Source organism: Anomaloglossus baeobatrachus, chromosome 3 (assembly GCF_048569485.1).
Source record: "Anomaloglossus baeobatrachus isolate aAnoBae1 chromosome 3, aAnoBae1.hap1, whole genome shotgun sequence".
Classification (NCBI taxonomy): Eukaryota; Metazoa; Chordata; class Amphibia; order Anura; family Aromobatidae; genus Anomaloglossus; species Anomaloglossus baeobatrachus.
This window is the reverse complement of record NC_134355.1, coordinates 26,588,698-26,606,744: the sequence shown is the minus strand read 5'-3', so window position 1 is coordinate 26,606,744 and position 18,047 is coordinate 26,588,698. Positions and strand designations below refer to the sequence as shown.

Below are 18,047 nucleotides of genomic sequence, written 5' to 3'. Positions count from 1 at the left end.
TAGATATTGCATTAAAGGGGTGGTTCACCCATATTTTTTATTGTCTAGATCGATATTATATTGAGAAACAATGTTTCTCTCAAATACCTTGTGTTGTCAATAGTGCCTGTGAGAGGCGCTATTGCAGACCGCTGCTCCCCGTCCAGTGACGTACCCATCCAATGCTGCCTCGTCACATCCGTGCAGCCGGCTACATTCTGAGCCCATCTGCTCCCTGCTCTTCCTCCCTCACAGCACGTCTCTTGCTTGCAGCGTTCTGCGAGGAGGGAGGGGGGTGCAGGAGACGCGCCGTGCTGTGCTAGGAGGGAGGAGGAGGGGGGAGCAAATGGGCTGTGACAGCAGTTAAATACCGCTCACAGCTCAGAGTCTGGAAGACTGTAGCCGGCTGCACGGATGTGACGAGGCAGCATTGGACGGGTACGTCACTGGACGGGGAGCAGCGGTCTGCAATAGCGCCTCTCACAGGCACTATTGACAACACAAAGGTATTTGAGAGAAACATTGTTTCTCAATATAATATCGATCTAGACAATAAAAAATATGGGTGAACCACCCCTAAAAAACCGGACATTTGCAGCTAGAAAAGACATTCACCACATTAACAATGTATAGAGGGGATTTGATTAATATGTTAGCTTCTTTGAAAAAAAAAAAAAAAAAGTGCTTTTCTTTATAAAAAAAAAAAAAAAAAAAAAAAAAATAAGGAAATATCTAAGTGACCCCAAACTTTTGAACTATAGTGTATATTAGACACATAAAGCTTTCATGTGATGTAACATTCGTTACCACAGAAACAAAAAAAAGATCAAAGACTTATCAGCAGCTCCTCGTGTCAACGTAGATACATCCATCGCTGGCAACAATTAAGAAACCACTTCCACATTTCCAGTTTCTGATTTTTCCCTTTATATTTTTGAGTGAAATGGGAATTGTTTTTTATTCTATAATCTACTGAGGACGTCTCTGAATTTCCAAGCAAAAAATTTTTTTTTCTGAAATTGAGAAATGGTGAAAATAATAGAACAATGTATTGCTTTCAGACCTCAAATAATGCAAAGAAAACAAGTTCATGGTCATTTCGAAACAACTACTAATGTTTTATCTCAGGAAGATTCAGAAATCAATATTTTGTGGAATGACCATGATTATTAATCCCGGCTTTCCTGCGTCTTGGCTGCTTTCCTCCAGTCTTCATACTGCTTTTGGGTGACCTTATGCCACTCCTGGCGCAAAAATGTAAGCAGGTTTTTGTTTGATGGCTTGTGACTATCAAAATTCCTCTTGATTACATTCCAGAGGTTTTCAACGGGGTTCAGGTCTGGGGATTGGGCTGGCCATGACAGGGTTTTGATGTGGTGGTCCTTCATCCACACATTGATTGACCTAGCTGTGTAGCATGGCGTATTGTCCTGCTGGAAAAAACAGTCCTCAGAGTTGGGGAACATTGCCTGAGCAGAAGGAAGCAACTGGTTTTCCAGGATAACCTTGTATGCAGCTTGATTCATACGCCCTTCGCAAAGTTTAATCTGCCCATTTGGACTGGAGTAAGGTAATCTTCTCTGATGAGTAATTTTCAGCTTTGCCCAACACCTGGTCTAATGGTTAGATGGAGACCTGGAGAGGCGTACAAGCCACAGTGTCTTGCACCCACTGTGAAATTTGGTGGAGGATCGGTGATGATCTGGTGATGCTTCATCAAGGCTGGAATTGGGCAGATTAAACTTTGCGAAGGATGTATGAACCAAGCCGCATACAAGGTTATCCTGGAAAACCAGTTGCTTCCTAGGGGAATGGGGACAGTGGTTATTCCACCTTTACTCACCTTTGGCAGCTGCTTATATCTACAAAGAACAACAAGGATGGGGTGCAGAAACCCTGAATCCTTATTCCTCAACTCTCGGAAAAGTCAGGAGACCCCCTCCAATACCCCCAACCACATACATGAGATAGAAGGACCCATGAAAAAAGGGGCAAAATTCAGGTGACTTATTTGCTTGGGCATCCTAAAGGCTTATTCCCAACATATCACCTATGCAAAATATAGCTAGCGGATCAGTGGCGGTCAGACCGGGGACCCCCACTGGAATCTGAATCGAGTGATGACCACGCATGTGCACCACTCACCCTCAATAGGGCTGCCCAAGAATGGAGCGGTGGAATACATGCATGCTCATCACGTGTTTCCAATGAGTAATTTCAGAGCCCCTGCTTGGTGGGGGTCCCATCCATCTTCGCCCCTCCCCTCCCCTCCCCCCCCCCCCCCCTGTAGCAAGTTATCACCTATTCTATAGTAGCAGTTCATGAATAACCTGGGTGCAATTGTCCTCCCCAAAAAGAAGTGGTTTACCAAAAATTGCCCCATAAGCCTCCCCCTGCCCCATTATTTCTCCGGGTGCATCAAGTAAAACCCGAAGCGACCTGGCCTGTGGCCTTAAAGAAAAACCTCCCCACCGTTTTTTGTATACAGCTCCTATGCATCTCCAAACCTGCTGCCTATAGGATATTATGGGAGTAACACACAGCCTCAGGAGCGGACTCTACACCATGTTTGGGAACACATCGGTCTGCATGGGAGCTGCGAACACAAAACGGTAGGAGATGGAGATCCTTGAAACAACTTTTGGAAATAATGTTGACTTATTTTCGGATGCACGACTGCAACAAGTGGCTGCAAATGTTTTGATGCCCATAAGTGTGTACACCCCCATTTGTGAATAAATAAGAATGTAAGTCACAAGGAAAAAAGGTATAATATATATTTATACGGATATATATATACGGTGTATACACAATTCAAGTCTAAGTGATGTTTTACAAAGACTGGATATTTGTTTTTTTTTCTTCTTTTCAGGACATTAGTGAATCATAAACCAGTATCCAGCACTGAACTCAAATTAAAGGGACAGTGTCACAATTACCAATCTGCCGTTTTCTTCTCAAGACAGTCCGACGTCTGGATGTTACGCGTCTGTTTACAGGAAAATAGGCACTGAGGAGTTCGGTTACCTAAAACCAACGGAACATAAATAACACTTATGGGGACGGGGGTGGGGGTAAGGTGCTAGGTATGGAGGAGAATCCTAAAATTAATGTTGGCTCATTAGTGATCTGCTCTCACTTCAGCAGTCAGCGAGCTCCGCACTGGAGCTAGTTCATAGTCATGGGTGTCGTGTCTTAAAATGGGTAGTCTAGAAATTACACAATTCTGCCAGCTGAACCGCCAGGGTACGTACTGCGTCACCTCTGGTTCAGGGAACAGAAAGGCTGCATGGTCTAGGTGTAGGCACCAAATGCAATTTTAATGTGGGGGAGGGTGAGGGGGTTGGGGTCTGACACTGACACCCTCATCACAAGAAAAAAAAAAGAAAAAAAAAAAAAAGGGGGCAGTCCTATAGCTTTCAATGGAAGCCCCCATCTAGAGCAGAAGGGGCATGGCTTTTTCTAGAAGTCAGCGGGGATAGCACTTCCGGACCCCCCAATAATATAGCAGGGATCACCAACCTTCGCACTTCAGCTGCTGCAACACTACGACCCTCGATCGAGAGCATGTTGGGAGTTGTAGTTCAGCAGCAGCTGGAGTGTAGAGTACAAGAATATCTGCAAAAGAAAAAAAAAAAAAAATAATGCTCCACAAACTTTAAAAAGGAAGAAGATAGAATCTTGAACCGTGTGTCTCCACGGTAACAGACTACAACTTCAAAAAGGAAGGGATAGAATGTAGAACCATGCATCTCCACGGTAACAGACTACAACTTCAAAAAGCAAGTAGAATGTAGAACCATGTGTCTCCATGGTAACAGACTACAACTTCAAAAAGGAAGTAGAATGTAGAACCATGTGTCTCCATGGTAACAGACTACAACTTCAAAAAGGAAGTAGAATGTAGAACCATGTGTCTCCACGGTAACAGACTACAACTTCAAAAAGGAAGTAGAATTTAGAACCATGTGTCTCCACGGTAACAGACTACAACTTCAAAAAGGAAGGGATAGAATGTAGAACCGTGCATCTCCACGGTAACAGACTACAACTTCAAAAAGGAAGTAGAATGTAGAACCATGTGTCTCCACGGTAACAGACTACAACTTCAAAAAGGAAGGGATAGAATGTAGAACCGTGCATCTCCACGGTAACAGACTACAACTTCAAAATGGAAGTAGAATGTAGAACCGTGTATGTACAAAACGGCAATTCATATTAGCAAAGTTGTGTTATTTTTTTCTCTTTTTGCAGACCATTACAGATGTGTGGACAGAATCATAGTGCCGCAGAAAGGACCCCGGTTCATTAAATAAATAGGTTTCTCAATAAGAGCGTCCACTCTGCCAGGATCTAATGTAGTGACTTGTGCTGTGATAAAAGCTTCATGTGGATCCATCAACAGCAGTAACGTTTCCACTGTAACCTACGTCCTAGTGGCTGCAAAATAATAAAAACAGAAAAAAACAAGAAAAACCTAAGAACGTCTGGAGCTAAGGAATAACCTGCAAGGTGCTCGTCATCTGGTGGTGGCATTGATCTGCATTGAAGGGTGGAGTGGACCCTATAAAGCTGCGGTCCAGTTGCGCCCCGGTTGCCCACCAGTAACCAGTCCAATAACCATGCCGCTAGCTAAAATGTTTGTTTTTTTTACTTTTTTGTTTCAAACTGTTACTTCCGGGTTCGGAGACGCTTTGATTTCCTAGGACTGTCCACGTCCCCCACTACTTTTTTCCGTTTCTGGGGGGAGTCATCACTAGGACCAGCTCCGGAGGGTCCTACCGCGCTTTCCATCACATCCCGCAGTTTGTGCTCTAGCTCGGCGAGGCGCACGTTCTGCTCGCCAATGATTTGGGTTTGTTCTAGAAGTTTCTGGTCCTGGTCTTGAAGCTGTTTCTGCTGCTCCTGTACCTTGGTGCGGACCTCGGACAGCTCCCGCCTCAGGACGGTCAGGCCGGCTCCGTTGGCTTTCACTTGCTGTACCAGTTTTGTCACCTCCTGTCTTGAAGGGTTTTGCTTGGAGAACAGCTGCATTGTACTTAAGGTGGTGGAAGGACCTGGAACTGCGGAGATAATTCATTATTACACATGACAAAGGCCATCGAGGCAAGCGGAAAGCTACAATATAACCTATTAAGACTAAATAAATCTGTCCACACCCCAGTTATTACAATCTTAGGGTTGCTCTTAAAGGGTTAGAGGAGGAACCCACCCAACGACTGCTTCATCCCAAGGAATCTGTCCCTTTAAATTTGGGGATTTTCCAACAGTGCATCACAGCAATATAACCGCAATGCACTGCAGAAAGGTTCGCAATGGACCAGATACGACCAAAGGGTTTACCATTAACCCCTTCAGCCCCCGGGCATTTTGTGTTTTTCCGTTTTGCTTTTTTTCCTCCTCTCTTTCTTCCGAGAGCCGTAACTTTTTTTATTTTTCTGTCAATCTTGCCATGAGGGCTTGTTTTTTGCGGGACGAGTTGTAGATCGGGCATTTCTGAACGCGGCGACACCAAATATGTATTTTTTATTTTTTTAACCCTTTAATTTTCAATGGGGTGAAAGGGGGGTGATTTGAACTTTTAGGTTTTTATTTTTTTTTTAAACTTTTTTTTTTTTTTTTTTTTTTTATTCTACTAGTCCCCCTAGGGGGCTATAGCGATCAGTAATCCGATCGCTCTGCCCTATCTGCAGATCACAGCTACAGATCTGAGAACTGCAGATTTGATGCTTTACTTTCAATGCCGGCTGTATTCCAGCATTGAGGGGAAGTGACTCATGTTAGCTACAGGCGTCAACACATGATCCTGTGCTACCATCAAAAGTCACGTGATCATGTCACGTGACTTCCGATGGGGGTGGGGTAAGTCACTGTCATGGCGGCGCGCATATACATCTCTCCGCCAGATTTTGGCAGCGAGATGTAAGGGGTTAATGGTCGCGGGTGGAAGAGATTCCACCCGCGACTAGCAGGCACACATCAGCTGTTGAAAACAGGTGATATGTGCGCGGATCACCGCCGCCTGCCCGCGGCAGGAGGCGGGGATTAACCTCACGATACATGACGTACACAGTACATCATGGGTCGTTAAGGGGTTAAAAAGGAGTTAAAGTATAGACATTTACAACAAAATTCACCGCACCTGGAGGAGAGCCCATGAGACGCCCCGAGACTTCAGAGCCGGGTAACTTCTTCTTAAGGATCGGAACAATCTTTTCATCAAAATATTCCATTGCCATAGAGGAGATGTCCCGTAATTCTTGTAGGACCTCGTGAGCTCGCTGAGGGGATCTTGTAGAGTTAACGTATCGTAGCACATTGTAGATTTCATCAATTACCTGCGTACAGGAGAGAAGCGGATCAGTGACTATACACCGGGCCCATATAGAGACCGCTCAGCAGAACAACTGGTGCACATCCATTCACAAGGCCTGGTCCCTGGAATACGACGGTAATCTGCGGCTGCTGGACGGGAGCCACGAGAATCGCCTCCTACCTGATGGCATCCACTGTTCTTTTGGCATATCGTCATTGCATGCAGGGCCACCGGGGGGGGACAAACAGGACTTTAGTCCAGGGCCCCAACAGAAAGGGGGCCCCTTCGAGCTTCACTTATTGGCTTACAAACCAGGGATGGAGGCGGAGCTGGGGTGGAGTCTCAAGAGGGCCCCATGATTACACCAGTCAGGGGCCCTGAAATTCCTAATGGCAGCCCTGTTGCATGAGGTCACGAGTAGAGTTGAGCGGACTGCCAATAATCCGGGTCCGGCGGATCAGCGGCGGGTTGACAAAGAAATCTGGATCTGATCCGGAATCCGGCCCCATACATGTCAATGGAGAGAGAGCGCGAAAGAGAAAGCGAAAGCACGCAAAAGAGAGCACAAAAGAGGAAAAAAACAAAAAACGAATCCGGATCGTGCACCTCGAATCCCGCGTCCGGGTCGCACTCGGATCTGCCGCTCAAACCGCGCGGATCCGGATTTTGCTGGTCCAGGTCTGCTCAACACTAGTCACGAGCAGTCAGGTTTGCAGCGGATGAAGCGACTCCCATCCAACCATTGGACCGGGGGTGGTGCAGATCAATTCACATCAACTGAGCCCTATGTGTGGATGTGCTCATTGCCGGTCTACACCAGCTACAGTCTCCAATTTTACAGCCCTTGTGACTGTAAGCGCAGATGAGAAATGCTCAATGGCTGTGTGCAGACTGGAATATGACTAGATCATATCCCCCAGGCCGTGCCCCTATGAAGGGATCACTGCGGAGGAGCACAAACCTTCACAAACCTTCTAAAGTAACTTGTGGCAGAATCGCTCATCTTCCATAATGGTCACTAATATAACAAGCGGACACTGCCACCTAGTGGCTCTGGGGAGAAGTGCAGGAGAGGCCGATTCTTGGCAGTGGCGGCTGTTTTCTGCATATTTGTTTGGAGATTTGTGCCATATACCCAACCCCGCAGCCTAAAGGTGCACAGAAGTAGAGTCAATGAGCCCTTTTTACTCTGTATATTCTGCTAAAAAGGCCATATTTTCACAGAAGAATACTGGATCCACAATCCTGGTTACATTTTTGGGTTGTGTGTGCCGGACATGATGTGCAGCCGCCCTGCGCAGAGAATCCCTGAGCGCAGGATGCAGACAGCGGCTGCACTCGCTCCTCACTTTGCTCTGGTTGGCCTATTCTGACCCCAGACCTTTTTATAGTCAGATGCCGGATTAGTAGGATTTCTGGACTATTGGAAGCTGGAGGAAAACAAGCTGCACTTTGTAACCTACAGCGATTGCGGCCACAGCCCCTGTGATGTCCACGTGTGAGTCTCACCTTGCCTGGGATGAAACAACACAGATTAGAGTCCACGTATTTCATGAACGTCATGTTCAGTAGTGACAGCCGGGTCTCCACCGCCGCCAGGATGTCAGCGTGACGCGCCAGCGAGTGATTCCTCCTCTCCGATTCCCGCCTGAGGGAAAGAAGAGTGGGGGGGGGGGGGGGTCACAAATCACATCCTTTACCCTGTGCTCCGACACAGCTCACAAGTTACCAACAGAACGCACAGTATGTAGAATAGAATGTATGTACAGTGACTGCACCAGCAGAATAGCGAGTGCAGCTCTGGAGTATAATACAGGAGGTAACTCAGGATCAGTAATGTATGTACAGTGACTGCACCAGCAGAAGAGTGAGTGCAGCTCTGGAGTATAATACAGGAGGTAACTCAGGATCAGTAATGTATGTACAGTGACTGCACCAGCAGAATAGCGAGTGCAGCTCTGGAGTATAATACAGGAGGTAACTCAGGATCAGTAATGTATGTACAGTGACTGCACCAGCAGAAGAGTGAGTGCAGCTCTGGAGTATAATACAGGAGGTAACTCAGGATGAGTAATGTATGTACAGTGACTGCACCAGCAGAAGAGTGAGTGCAGCTCTGGAGTATAATACAGGAGGTAACTCAGGATCAGTAATGTATGTACAGTGACTGCACCAGCAGAATAGCGAGTGCAGCTCTGGAGTATAATACAGGAGGTAACTCAGGATCAGTAATGTAATGTATGTACACAGTGACTGTACCAGCAGAATAGTGAGTGCAGCTCTGGGGCATAATACAGGAGGTAACTCAGGATCAGTAATGTAATGTATGTACACAGTGACTGCACCAGCAGAATAGTGAGTGCAGCTCTGGGGTATAATACAGGAGGTAACTCAGGATCAGTACAGGATCAGTAATGTAATATATGTACACAGTGACTGCACCAGCAGAATAGTGAGTGCAGCTCTGGAGTATAATACAGGCTGTAACTCAGGATCAGTAATGTATGTACATAGTGACTGCACCAGCAGAATAGTGAGTGCAGCTCTGGAGTATAATACAGGATATAACTCAGGATCAGTAATGTAATCTATGTACAGTGACTGCACCAGCAGAATAGTGAGTGCAGCTCTGGAGTATAAGACAGGATATAACTCAGGATCAGTAATGTAATGCATGTACAGTAGACTACACCAGCAGAATAGTGAGTGCAGCTCTGGAGTATAATACAGGATATAACTCAGGATCTGTAATGTATGTACATAGTGACTGCACCAGCAGAATAGCGAGTGCAGCTCTGGAGTATAAGACAGGAGGCAACTCAGGATCAGTAATGTAATCTATGTACACAGTTACTGCACCAGCAAAATAGTGAGTGCAGCTCTGGAGTATAATACAGGATGTAATTCAGGATCAGTAATGTATGTACACAGTGACTGCACCAGCAGAATAGTGAGTGCAGCTATGGAGTATAATACAACTCAGGATCAGTAATGTAATGTATGTACATAGTGACTGCACCAGCAGAATAGTGAGTACAGCTCTGGAGTATAATACAGGAGATAACTCAGGATCAATTGTATATTGCAGCAGAATAGTAAAGCACACTGATGTATATCTGCACATTCTTTGCCTTCACAATTCCATATTTGCATTTCTGGAGTAGATGACTTGTACGTGCACATATAAGGAATGTTCCTGATCTTGGCACCGAGAAGAATGGAAATCTCCCTGGGGCAGCGCTCTTGTGAGGAGCGGGTACCTTGGCAGTTGTGCCTTGACCTGCTTCTGACACAAGCTGTGATATCGCTCCACGCGCAGGAAGCCCTGGTTCAGGAGCCGCTGACACTCCAGATCCATCCGTTTACACACCTGCAATAGAAGACACGAGCGAGATGTACATGACAAAATACAACTGCTCTTTCAAAAGTCATTTTTAGTGACATAAGAAGTTATTGGGGGCCGGGTGCCAACATCTTTCACAGCCACATAAAAAAAATAAAATAAAAAAAAAAAAAAAAAAAAAGAAGAAGGGGGAGCAGAAGTGTTCAGCGAGCGCCGCTCTCCTCCGACACTGGGGACTTGCTATAGAGTCTGGCATTTTCATACAAGAGCAGCGCTCCGCTGAGAAATTCAGCCCCTCCTTAAAGGGGATCAGTGAAGGTCTCATCATCCAAAACCCCAATAATTAGACAGGAGCAAGAAGAGCGAAGACCGGACCGAGGACCGCACCGAGGACCGGACCAAAGCAGGTCTATTCACTCAACTGCCAATGATCAAAACTTCTGACAAGTCGAAGGTTTTCTTGAAGCACAATCTGAAAGCGAGCCGCAGGTTATGGACGTTCCCAGAACGGCCGGTGTAACGATCCGCGGCCCCGATATACGGTCACGTGACCTCAATACCACAGAGATTGGAAAGATGAAGGCGGCAGCAGGTCACCGTCACCCGACCACACTCAGGTTACACGGAACATGCTGAGCACTGCCAAGCAAGATGAGAAGCAACAAGAAACCGTGCACACAACGAGCGCACTACTGCCGCCTCTCACAGGCCTGACCGGTGAGCCAGCGACTAAGCCCCCACCCCAAACATTACATCCGAGGACCACCAGGGCCACAATCATACATGAGGCTGAATACAAACAGCATGACAGGAGCACAGGAAGAGCACACAGTCTATGGAGAGAAGTGCCACCTCCTCTACGAGATCTAGGTACAGATAGATCCCGTAGAGGAGGCGGCACTATCTGTACCTAGCTCCCGTAGAGGAGGCGGCACTATCTGTACCTAGCTCCCGTAGAGGAGGCGGCACTATCTGTACCTAGCTCCCGTAGAGGAGGCGGCACTATCTGTACCTAGCTCCAGTAGAGGAGGCGGCACTATCTGTACCTAGCTCCCGTAGAGGAGGCGGCACTATCTGTACCTAGCTCCCGTAGAGGAGGCGGCACTATCTGTACCTAGCTCCCGTAGAGGAGGCGGCACTATCTGTACCTAGCTCCCGTAGAGGAGGCGGCACTATCTGTACCTAGCTCCCGTAGAGGAGGCGGCACTATCTGTACCTAGCTCCCGTAGAGGAGGCGGCACTATCTGTACCTAGCTCCCGTAGAGGAGGCGGCACTATCTGTACCTAGCTCCCGTAGAGGAGGCGGCACTATCTGTACCTAGCTCCCGTAGAGGAGGCGGCACTATCTGTACCTAGCTCCCGTAGAGGAGGCGGCACTATCTGTACCTAGCTCCCGTAGAGGAGGCGGCACTATCTGTACCTAGCTCCCGTAGAGGAGGCGGCACTATCTGTACCTAGCTCCCGTAGAGGAGGCGGCACTATCTGTACCTAGCTCCCGTAGAGGAGGCGGCACTATCTGTACCTAGCTCCCGTAGAGGAGGCGGCACTATCTGTACCTAGCTCCCGTAGAGGAGGCGGCACTATCTGTACCTAGCTCCCGTAGAGGAGGCGGCACTATCTGTACCTAGCTCCCGTAGAGGAGGCGGCACTATCTGTACCTAGCTCCCGTAGAGGAGGCGGCACTATCTGTACCTAGCTCCCGTAGAGGAGGCGGCACTATCTGTACCTAGCTCCCGTAGAGGAGGCGGCACTATCTGTACCTAGCTCCCGTAGAGGAGGCGGCACTATCTGTACCTAGCTCCCGTAGAGGAGGCGGCACTATCTGTACCTAGCTCCCGTAGAGGAGGCGGCACTAGGTACAGATAGTGCTGCCTCCTCTACGGGCTCTAGGTACAGATAGTGCTGCTGCCGCCTCCTCCTCCTCCTCCTCTACGGAATCTAGGTACAGATAGTGCTGCCTCCTCTACGGGATCTAGGTACAGATAGTACTGCCTCCTCCTCTACGGAATCTAGGTACAGATAGTGCTGCCTCCTCTACGGGATCTAGGTACAGATAGTACTGCCTCCTCCTCTACGGGATCTAGGTACAGATAGTGCTGCCTCCTCCTCCTCCTCTACAGGATCTAGGTACAGATAGTACTGCCTCCTCTACGGGCTCTAGGTACAGATAGTGCTGCCTCCTCCTCCACGGGATCTAGGTACAGATAGTGCTGCCTCCTCCTCTACGGGATCTAGGTACAGATAGTGCTGCCGCCTCCTCCTCTACAGGATCTAGGTACAGATAGTGCTGCCGCCTCCTCCTCTACAGGATCTAGGTACAGATAGTGCTGCCTCCTCCTCCTCTACAGGATCTAGGTACAGATAGTGCTGCCTCCGCCTCTACAGGATCTAGGTACAGATAGTGCTGCCTCCTCCTCCTCCTCCTCTACGGGATCTAGGTACAGATAGTGCTACCACCTCCTCCTCCTCCTCTACGGGATCTAGGTACAGATAGTGCTGCCTCCTCCTCCTCCTCTACGGGATCTAGGTACAGATAGTGCTGCCTCCTCCTCTACGGGATCCAGGTACAGATAGTGCTGCCTCCTCCTCCTCTACAGGATCCAGGTACAGATAGTGCCGCCTCTCCTCTACAGGATGAAGATACAGAGTACTGCCCCCTACTCTCTGCGGGATGCAGATACACAGTACTTCCTTCCAGTCATCTCCTCTACAGAACGTACATACAGAGAGCACTGCCTCGCTGCCTTCTCTATGGGATGCAGATAGAGTAATGTATCCTGCTGTACATGATGTTTGTGACATATTGCCTGCCTCTATCTATATGACAGTTCTGCAGTAGTGTGTGCCGGATTTTGTTTTCTTCAAATATTAGTTGATGGTCGACAGATCTTTTGGCTGATACCGATCTCCTCAGCTCTATTTGAGGACTCCTGCCAGACCCCCTCTGTCCTCCTCCCCCCTACAAACCCCATCCAGCCTACACAAGCCCTCCTGGATCCCCATCCACCCTACAGACCACTTCAAGAACAAACCACCACCCCTCCCGGACATATCCCCTCTACCCTACAGATCCCCATCTCCACCCCCTCCTCCCTACAGACCCTCAAGCCTCATCTCTTCCTCCATCCAGCATCCACCTGACATCCCCCTCAGCTCTATACTGTCCTCCAGCCTACAGACCCGCAGCCACCTGACATCCCCCTCAGCTCTATACTGTCCTCCAGCCTACAGACCCGCAGCCACCTGACATCCCCTGTTCTGTCCCCTCCTCCCTGCAGGCTGTCCCCTCCCTCATCCGTCTATCCTACAGGATACTTCATCCGTTCCCCTCCTCCCTATAGACCCACTCCTCCCTGCAGACCCCCATCCATCCTACAGACCCTCTCCTCCGCCCCCATCCTCCCTGCAGGCCCTCATCCGTACTACAGACCCCCCCCCCATCAGCCCTACAGGCCACCTTCTCTGTCCGCCTCCTTCCTAGATGCCCCCCTCCTCCCCGCATCCATCCCGCAGGCCCCACATCCATCCCGCAGGCCCCACATCCATCCCGCAGGCCCCCTCCTCCATCCCGCAGGCCCCCTCCTCCATCCCGCAGGCCCCACATCCATCCCGCAGGCCCCCTCCTCCATCCCGCAGGCCCCCTCCTCCATCCCGCAGGCCCCACATCCATCCCGCAGGCCCCACATCCATCCCGCAGGGCCCCCATCCATCCCGCAGGCCCCCCATCCATCCCGCAGGCCCCCCATCCATCCCGCAGGCCCCCCATCCATCCCGCAGGCCCCCCATCCATCCCGCAGGCCCCCCATCCATCCCGCAGGCCCCCATCCATCCCGCAGGCCCCCCATCCATCCCGCAGGCCCCCCATCCATCCCGCAGACCCCCTCCTCCCCGCAAGCCCCCCCATCCATCCCGCAGACCCCCTCCTCCCCGCAAGCCCCCCATCCATCCCGCAGACCCCCTCCTCCCCGCAAGCCCCCCATCCATCCCGCAGACCCCCTCCTCCCCGCAAGCCCCCCATCCATCCCGCAGACCCCCTCCTCCCCGCAAGCCCCCCATCCATCCCGCAGACCCCCTCCTCCCCGCAAGCCCCCCATCCATCCCGCAGACCCCCTCCTCCCCGCAAGCCCCCCTCCTCCCCGCAAGCCCCCCATCCATCCCGCAGACCCCCTCCTCCCCGCAAGCCCCCCATCCATCCCGCAGACCCCCTCCTCCCCGCAAGCCCCCATCCATCCCGCAGACCCCCTCCTCCCCGCAAGCCCCCCATCCATCCCGCAGACCCCCTCCTCCCCGCAAGCCCCCCATCCATCCCGCAGACCCCCTCCTCCCCGCAAGCCCCCCATCCATCCCGCAGACCCCCTCCTCCCCGCAAGCCCCCCATCCATCCCGCAGACCCCCTCCTCCCCGCAAGCCCCCCATCCATCCCGCAGACCTCCTCCTCCCCGCAAGCCCCCCATCCATCCCGCAGACCTCCTCCTCCCCGCAAGCCCCCCATCCATCCCGCAGACCCCCTCCTCCCCGCAAGCCCCCATCCATCCCGCAGACCCCCTCCTCCCCGCAAGCCCCCCATCCATCCCGCAGACCCCCTCCTCCCCGCAAGCCCGCCATCCATCCCGCAGACCCCCTCCTCCCCGCAAGCCCTCCATCCATCCCGCAGACCCCTCCTCCCCGCAAGCCCCCCATCCATCCCGCAGACCCCCTCCTCCCGCAAGCCCCCCTCCTCCCGCAAGCCCCCCATCCATCCCGCAGACCCCCTCCTCCCCGCAAGCCCCCCTCCTCCCCGCAAGCCCCCCATCCATCCCACAGACCCCCTCCTCCCCGCAAGCCCCCCATCCATCCCGCAGACCTCCTCCTCCCCGCAAGCCCCCATCCATCCCGCAGACCTCCTCCTCCCCGCAAGCCCCCCATCCATCCGCAGACCTCCTCCTCCCCGCAAGCCCCCCATCCATCCCGCAGACCCCCTCCTCCCCGCAAGCCCCCATCCATCCCGCAGACCCCTCCTCCCCGCAAGCCCCCCATCCATCCCGCAGACCCCCTCCTCCCCGCAAGCCCCCCATCCATCCCGCAGACCCCCTCCTCCCCGCAAGCCCCCCATCCATCCCGCAGACCCCCTCCTCCCCGCAAGCCCCCCATCCATCCCGCAGACCCCCTCCTCCCCGCAAGCCCTCCATCCATCCCGCAGACCCCCTCCTCCCTGCAAGCCCCCCATCCATCCTACAGTCCCTTTCAGTCCCACTCCTCCCTGCAGGCCACCATCCGTCCTGCAGACCCCCGCCTTCATCCCCTCCTCAGAGCCCCCCCCCATCAGCCCTACAGGCCACTTCCTCCCTACAGGTCACCTCTTCCGTCCCCCTCATCCCTATAGACCCCTCCTCCCTGAAGGCCCCCCATCCATCCCACAAACCCCTCCTCAGTCCCACTACTCCCTGCAGGTACCCATCCGTCCTGCAGACCCCCGCCTCCATCCCCCTCCTCAGACACCCCCCCCCCACTCCCTGCAGGTACCCATCTGTCCCCCTTATCCCTCCCTATGGACCCCACCTCTTTGCAGGCCCCCCCCCCCCCCCCCCCCCCCCCCCCCCCCCCCCCCCCCCCCCCCCCCCCCCCCCCCCTCCATCTCCCCTCATCAGTCCCACTGACCCCCCTCCTCCCCTCATCAGTCCCACTGACCCCCCTCCTCCCCTCATCAGTCCCACTGACCCCCTCCTCGTTGCAGGCCCTCATCAGTCCCACTGACCCCCTCCTCGTTGCAGGCCCTCATCAGTCCCACTGACCCCCTCCTCGTTGCAGGCCCTCATCAGTCCCACTGACCCCCTCCTCGTTGCAGGCCCTCATCAGTCCCACTGACCCCCTCCTCGTTGCAGGCCCTCATCAGTCCCACTGACCCCCTCCTCGTTGCAGGCCCTCATCAGTCCCACTGACCCCCTCCTCGTTGCAGGCCCTCATCAGTCCCACTGACCCCCTCCTCGTTGCAGGCCCTCATCAGTCCCACTGACCCCCTCCTCGTTGCAGGCCCTCATCAGTCCCACTGACCCCCTCCTCGTTGCAGGCCCTCATCAGTCCCACTGACCCCCTCCTCGTTGCAGGCCCTCATCAGTCCCACTGACCCCCTCCTCGTTGCAGGCCCTCATCAGTCCCACTGACCCCCTCCTCGTTGCAGGCCCTCATCAGTCCCACTGACCCCCTCCTCGTTGCAGGCCCTCATCAGTCCCACTGACCCCCTCCTCGTTGCAGGCCCTCATCAGTCCCACTGACCCCCTCCTCGTTGCAGGCCCTCATCAGTCCCACTGACCCCCTCCTCGTTGCAGGCCCTCATCAGTCCCACTGACCCCCTCCTCGTTGCAGGCCCTCATCAGTCCCACTGACCCCCTCCTCGTTGCAGGCCCTCATCAGTCCCACTGACCCCCTCCTCGTTGCAGGCCCTCATCAGTCCCACTGACCCCCTCCTCGTTGCAGGCCCTCATCAGTCCCACTGACCCCCTCCTCGTTGCAGGCCCTCATCAGTCCCACTGACCCCCTCCTCGTTGCAGGCCCTCATCAGTCCCACTGACCCCCTCCTCGTTGCAGGCCCTCATCAGTCCCACTGACCCCCTCCTCGTTGCAGGCCTCATCAGTCCCACTGACCCCCTCCTCGTTGCAGGCCCTCATCAGTCCCACTGACCCCCTCCTCGTTGCAGGCCCTCATCAGTCCCACTGACCCCCTCCTCGTTGCAGGCCCTCATCAGTCCCACTGACCCCCTCCTCGTTGCAGGCCCTCATCAGTCCCACTGACCCCCTCCTCGTTGCAGGCCCTCATCAGTCCCACTGACCCCCTCCTCGTTGCAGGCCCTCATCAGTCCCACTGACCCCCTCCTCGTTGCAGGCCCTCATCAGTCCCACTGACCCCCTCCTCGTTGCAGGCCCTCATCAGTCCCACTGACCCCCTCCTCGTTGCAGGCCCTCATCAGTCCCACTGACCCCCTCCTCGTTGCAGGCCCTCATCAGTCCCACTGACCCCCTCCTCGTTGCAGGCCCTCATCAGTCCCACTGACCCCTCCTCGTTGCAGGCCCTCATCAGTCCCACTGACCCCCTCCTCGTTGCAGGCCCTCATCAGTCCCACTGACCCCCTCCTCGTTGCAGGCCCTCATCAGTCCCACTGACCCCCTCCTCGTTGCAGGCCCTCATCAGTCCCACTGACCCCCTCCTCGTTGCAGGCCCTCATCAGTCCCACTGACCCCCTCCTCGTTGCAGGCCCTCATCAGTCCCACTGACCCCCTCCTCGTTGCAGGCCCTCATCAGTCCCACTGACCCCCTCCTCGTTGCAGGTTCTCATCAGTCCACGAACCCCCTCCTCGTTGCAGGTTCTCATCGGTCCCACAGACCACCTTCTCTGCCCACATCCACCCGACAGACCCTCTCCTGTGTCCCCCTCCCGCCTACAGGCCCTCTCCAGTGTCCCCCTCCTCCCTATAGACATCTCATCCATCTCCCACCCGCCTACAGGCCCTCTCCTCCATCCCCCCCATAGATTCTCTCCTCCACCCCACAGAGCCCCCCATCCTCTTACTTTCGGTCCCCTGACATTGTCGGGGGTCCCCCTGCACATCGACTGACCCTTGTCCACCTGTGATGTATATGGCGGTGTGTACATTATGGGGGTCTGTAAGTTAGGACTGTATAGAAAGGCGCTGCTATGGCGGACCCCCGACCCCCACCACAGGCAGCGGAGGGGTTAGTGGTTTTTGCCCCCTTCCTATCCCTCTAGCAGAGATCCTGCACGCACTGTCCTTGGCCAGTTGGGCCCCTGAAATACGGATCCGATTTTCTGTGAGAAATTCTCCAGCTGTAACCGCGACCCCCGGACACCGACCCTCAGCGGCCGCAGCCCCCACTACACACAGCCAGGGGCAGGAAAATGGGGGTCATTGGCATACCTTTTGCTGCCCAGACCTCTGCTTACTGTCAGTGAAGAGACGTGTATATCACTAAAGGCACAAGTCACTGACAGCAAGCAGAGGAGGACACAAAGCAACGGAGAAGCCTGCAGCTGACGCCAGCCCGCCCCTCAGGGGGAGACCCAGGAGGTTCTGCAGCAGCTGTGCCCGGGCCCCCTCCTCACCAGGCGCAGCTGGCTGATCTCGTCGTACGTCAGGAAGTTCAGGATGTTCTCGATGGCGACGATGGGCAGCCCGAGCAGAGAGTTCCCCTGGGGGAGCTGGTGACCGGGCGAGGAGGCGGGAGAGGAGCCCCCCGGGCCGCCCTCGCTGCTCCGCTCCTCCTCGGCCGCCGACATCTTTCTCTTCCTCCTGGAGCGGTTACGTCCTGATATGACGTCACTTCCGGCGTGTGGGCGGGGCCTCCGTGCGGCCCGGTGTGTGTGGGTACCGGCGGACGGTGAATGCGGGAACCGGCGGACGGTGAATGCGGGAACC

At 53.5% G+C, this 18,047-nt stretch overlaps 1 protein-coding gene across 1 annotated transcript; it reads right to left on the bottom strand.

Moving 5' to 3' along the window:
- Window positions 1–2,731: 2,731 nt before the first annotated feature.
- Window positions 2,732–17,952, bottom strand: FBXO28 (F-box protein 28). Its single transcript, XM_075339073.1, has 5 exons — window positions 17,735–17,952; window positions 9,556–9,665; window positions 7,805–7,943; window positions 6,122–6,317; window positions 2,732–5,042 (listed from the first exon to the last, which is right to left on the bottom strand). Exons 1-5 carry the CDS (start codon window positions 17,906–17,908, stop codon window positions 4,651–4,653), a joined length of 1,011 nt encoding a protein of 336 aa, XP_075195188.1. The 5' UTR covers window positions 17,909–17,952; the 3' UTR covers window positions 2,732–4,650.
- Between the last annotated feature and the right edge of the window lie 95 nt (window positions 17,953–18,047).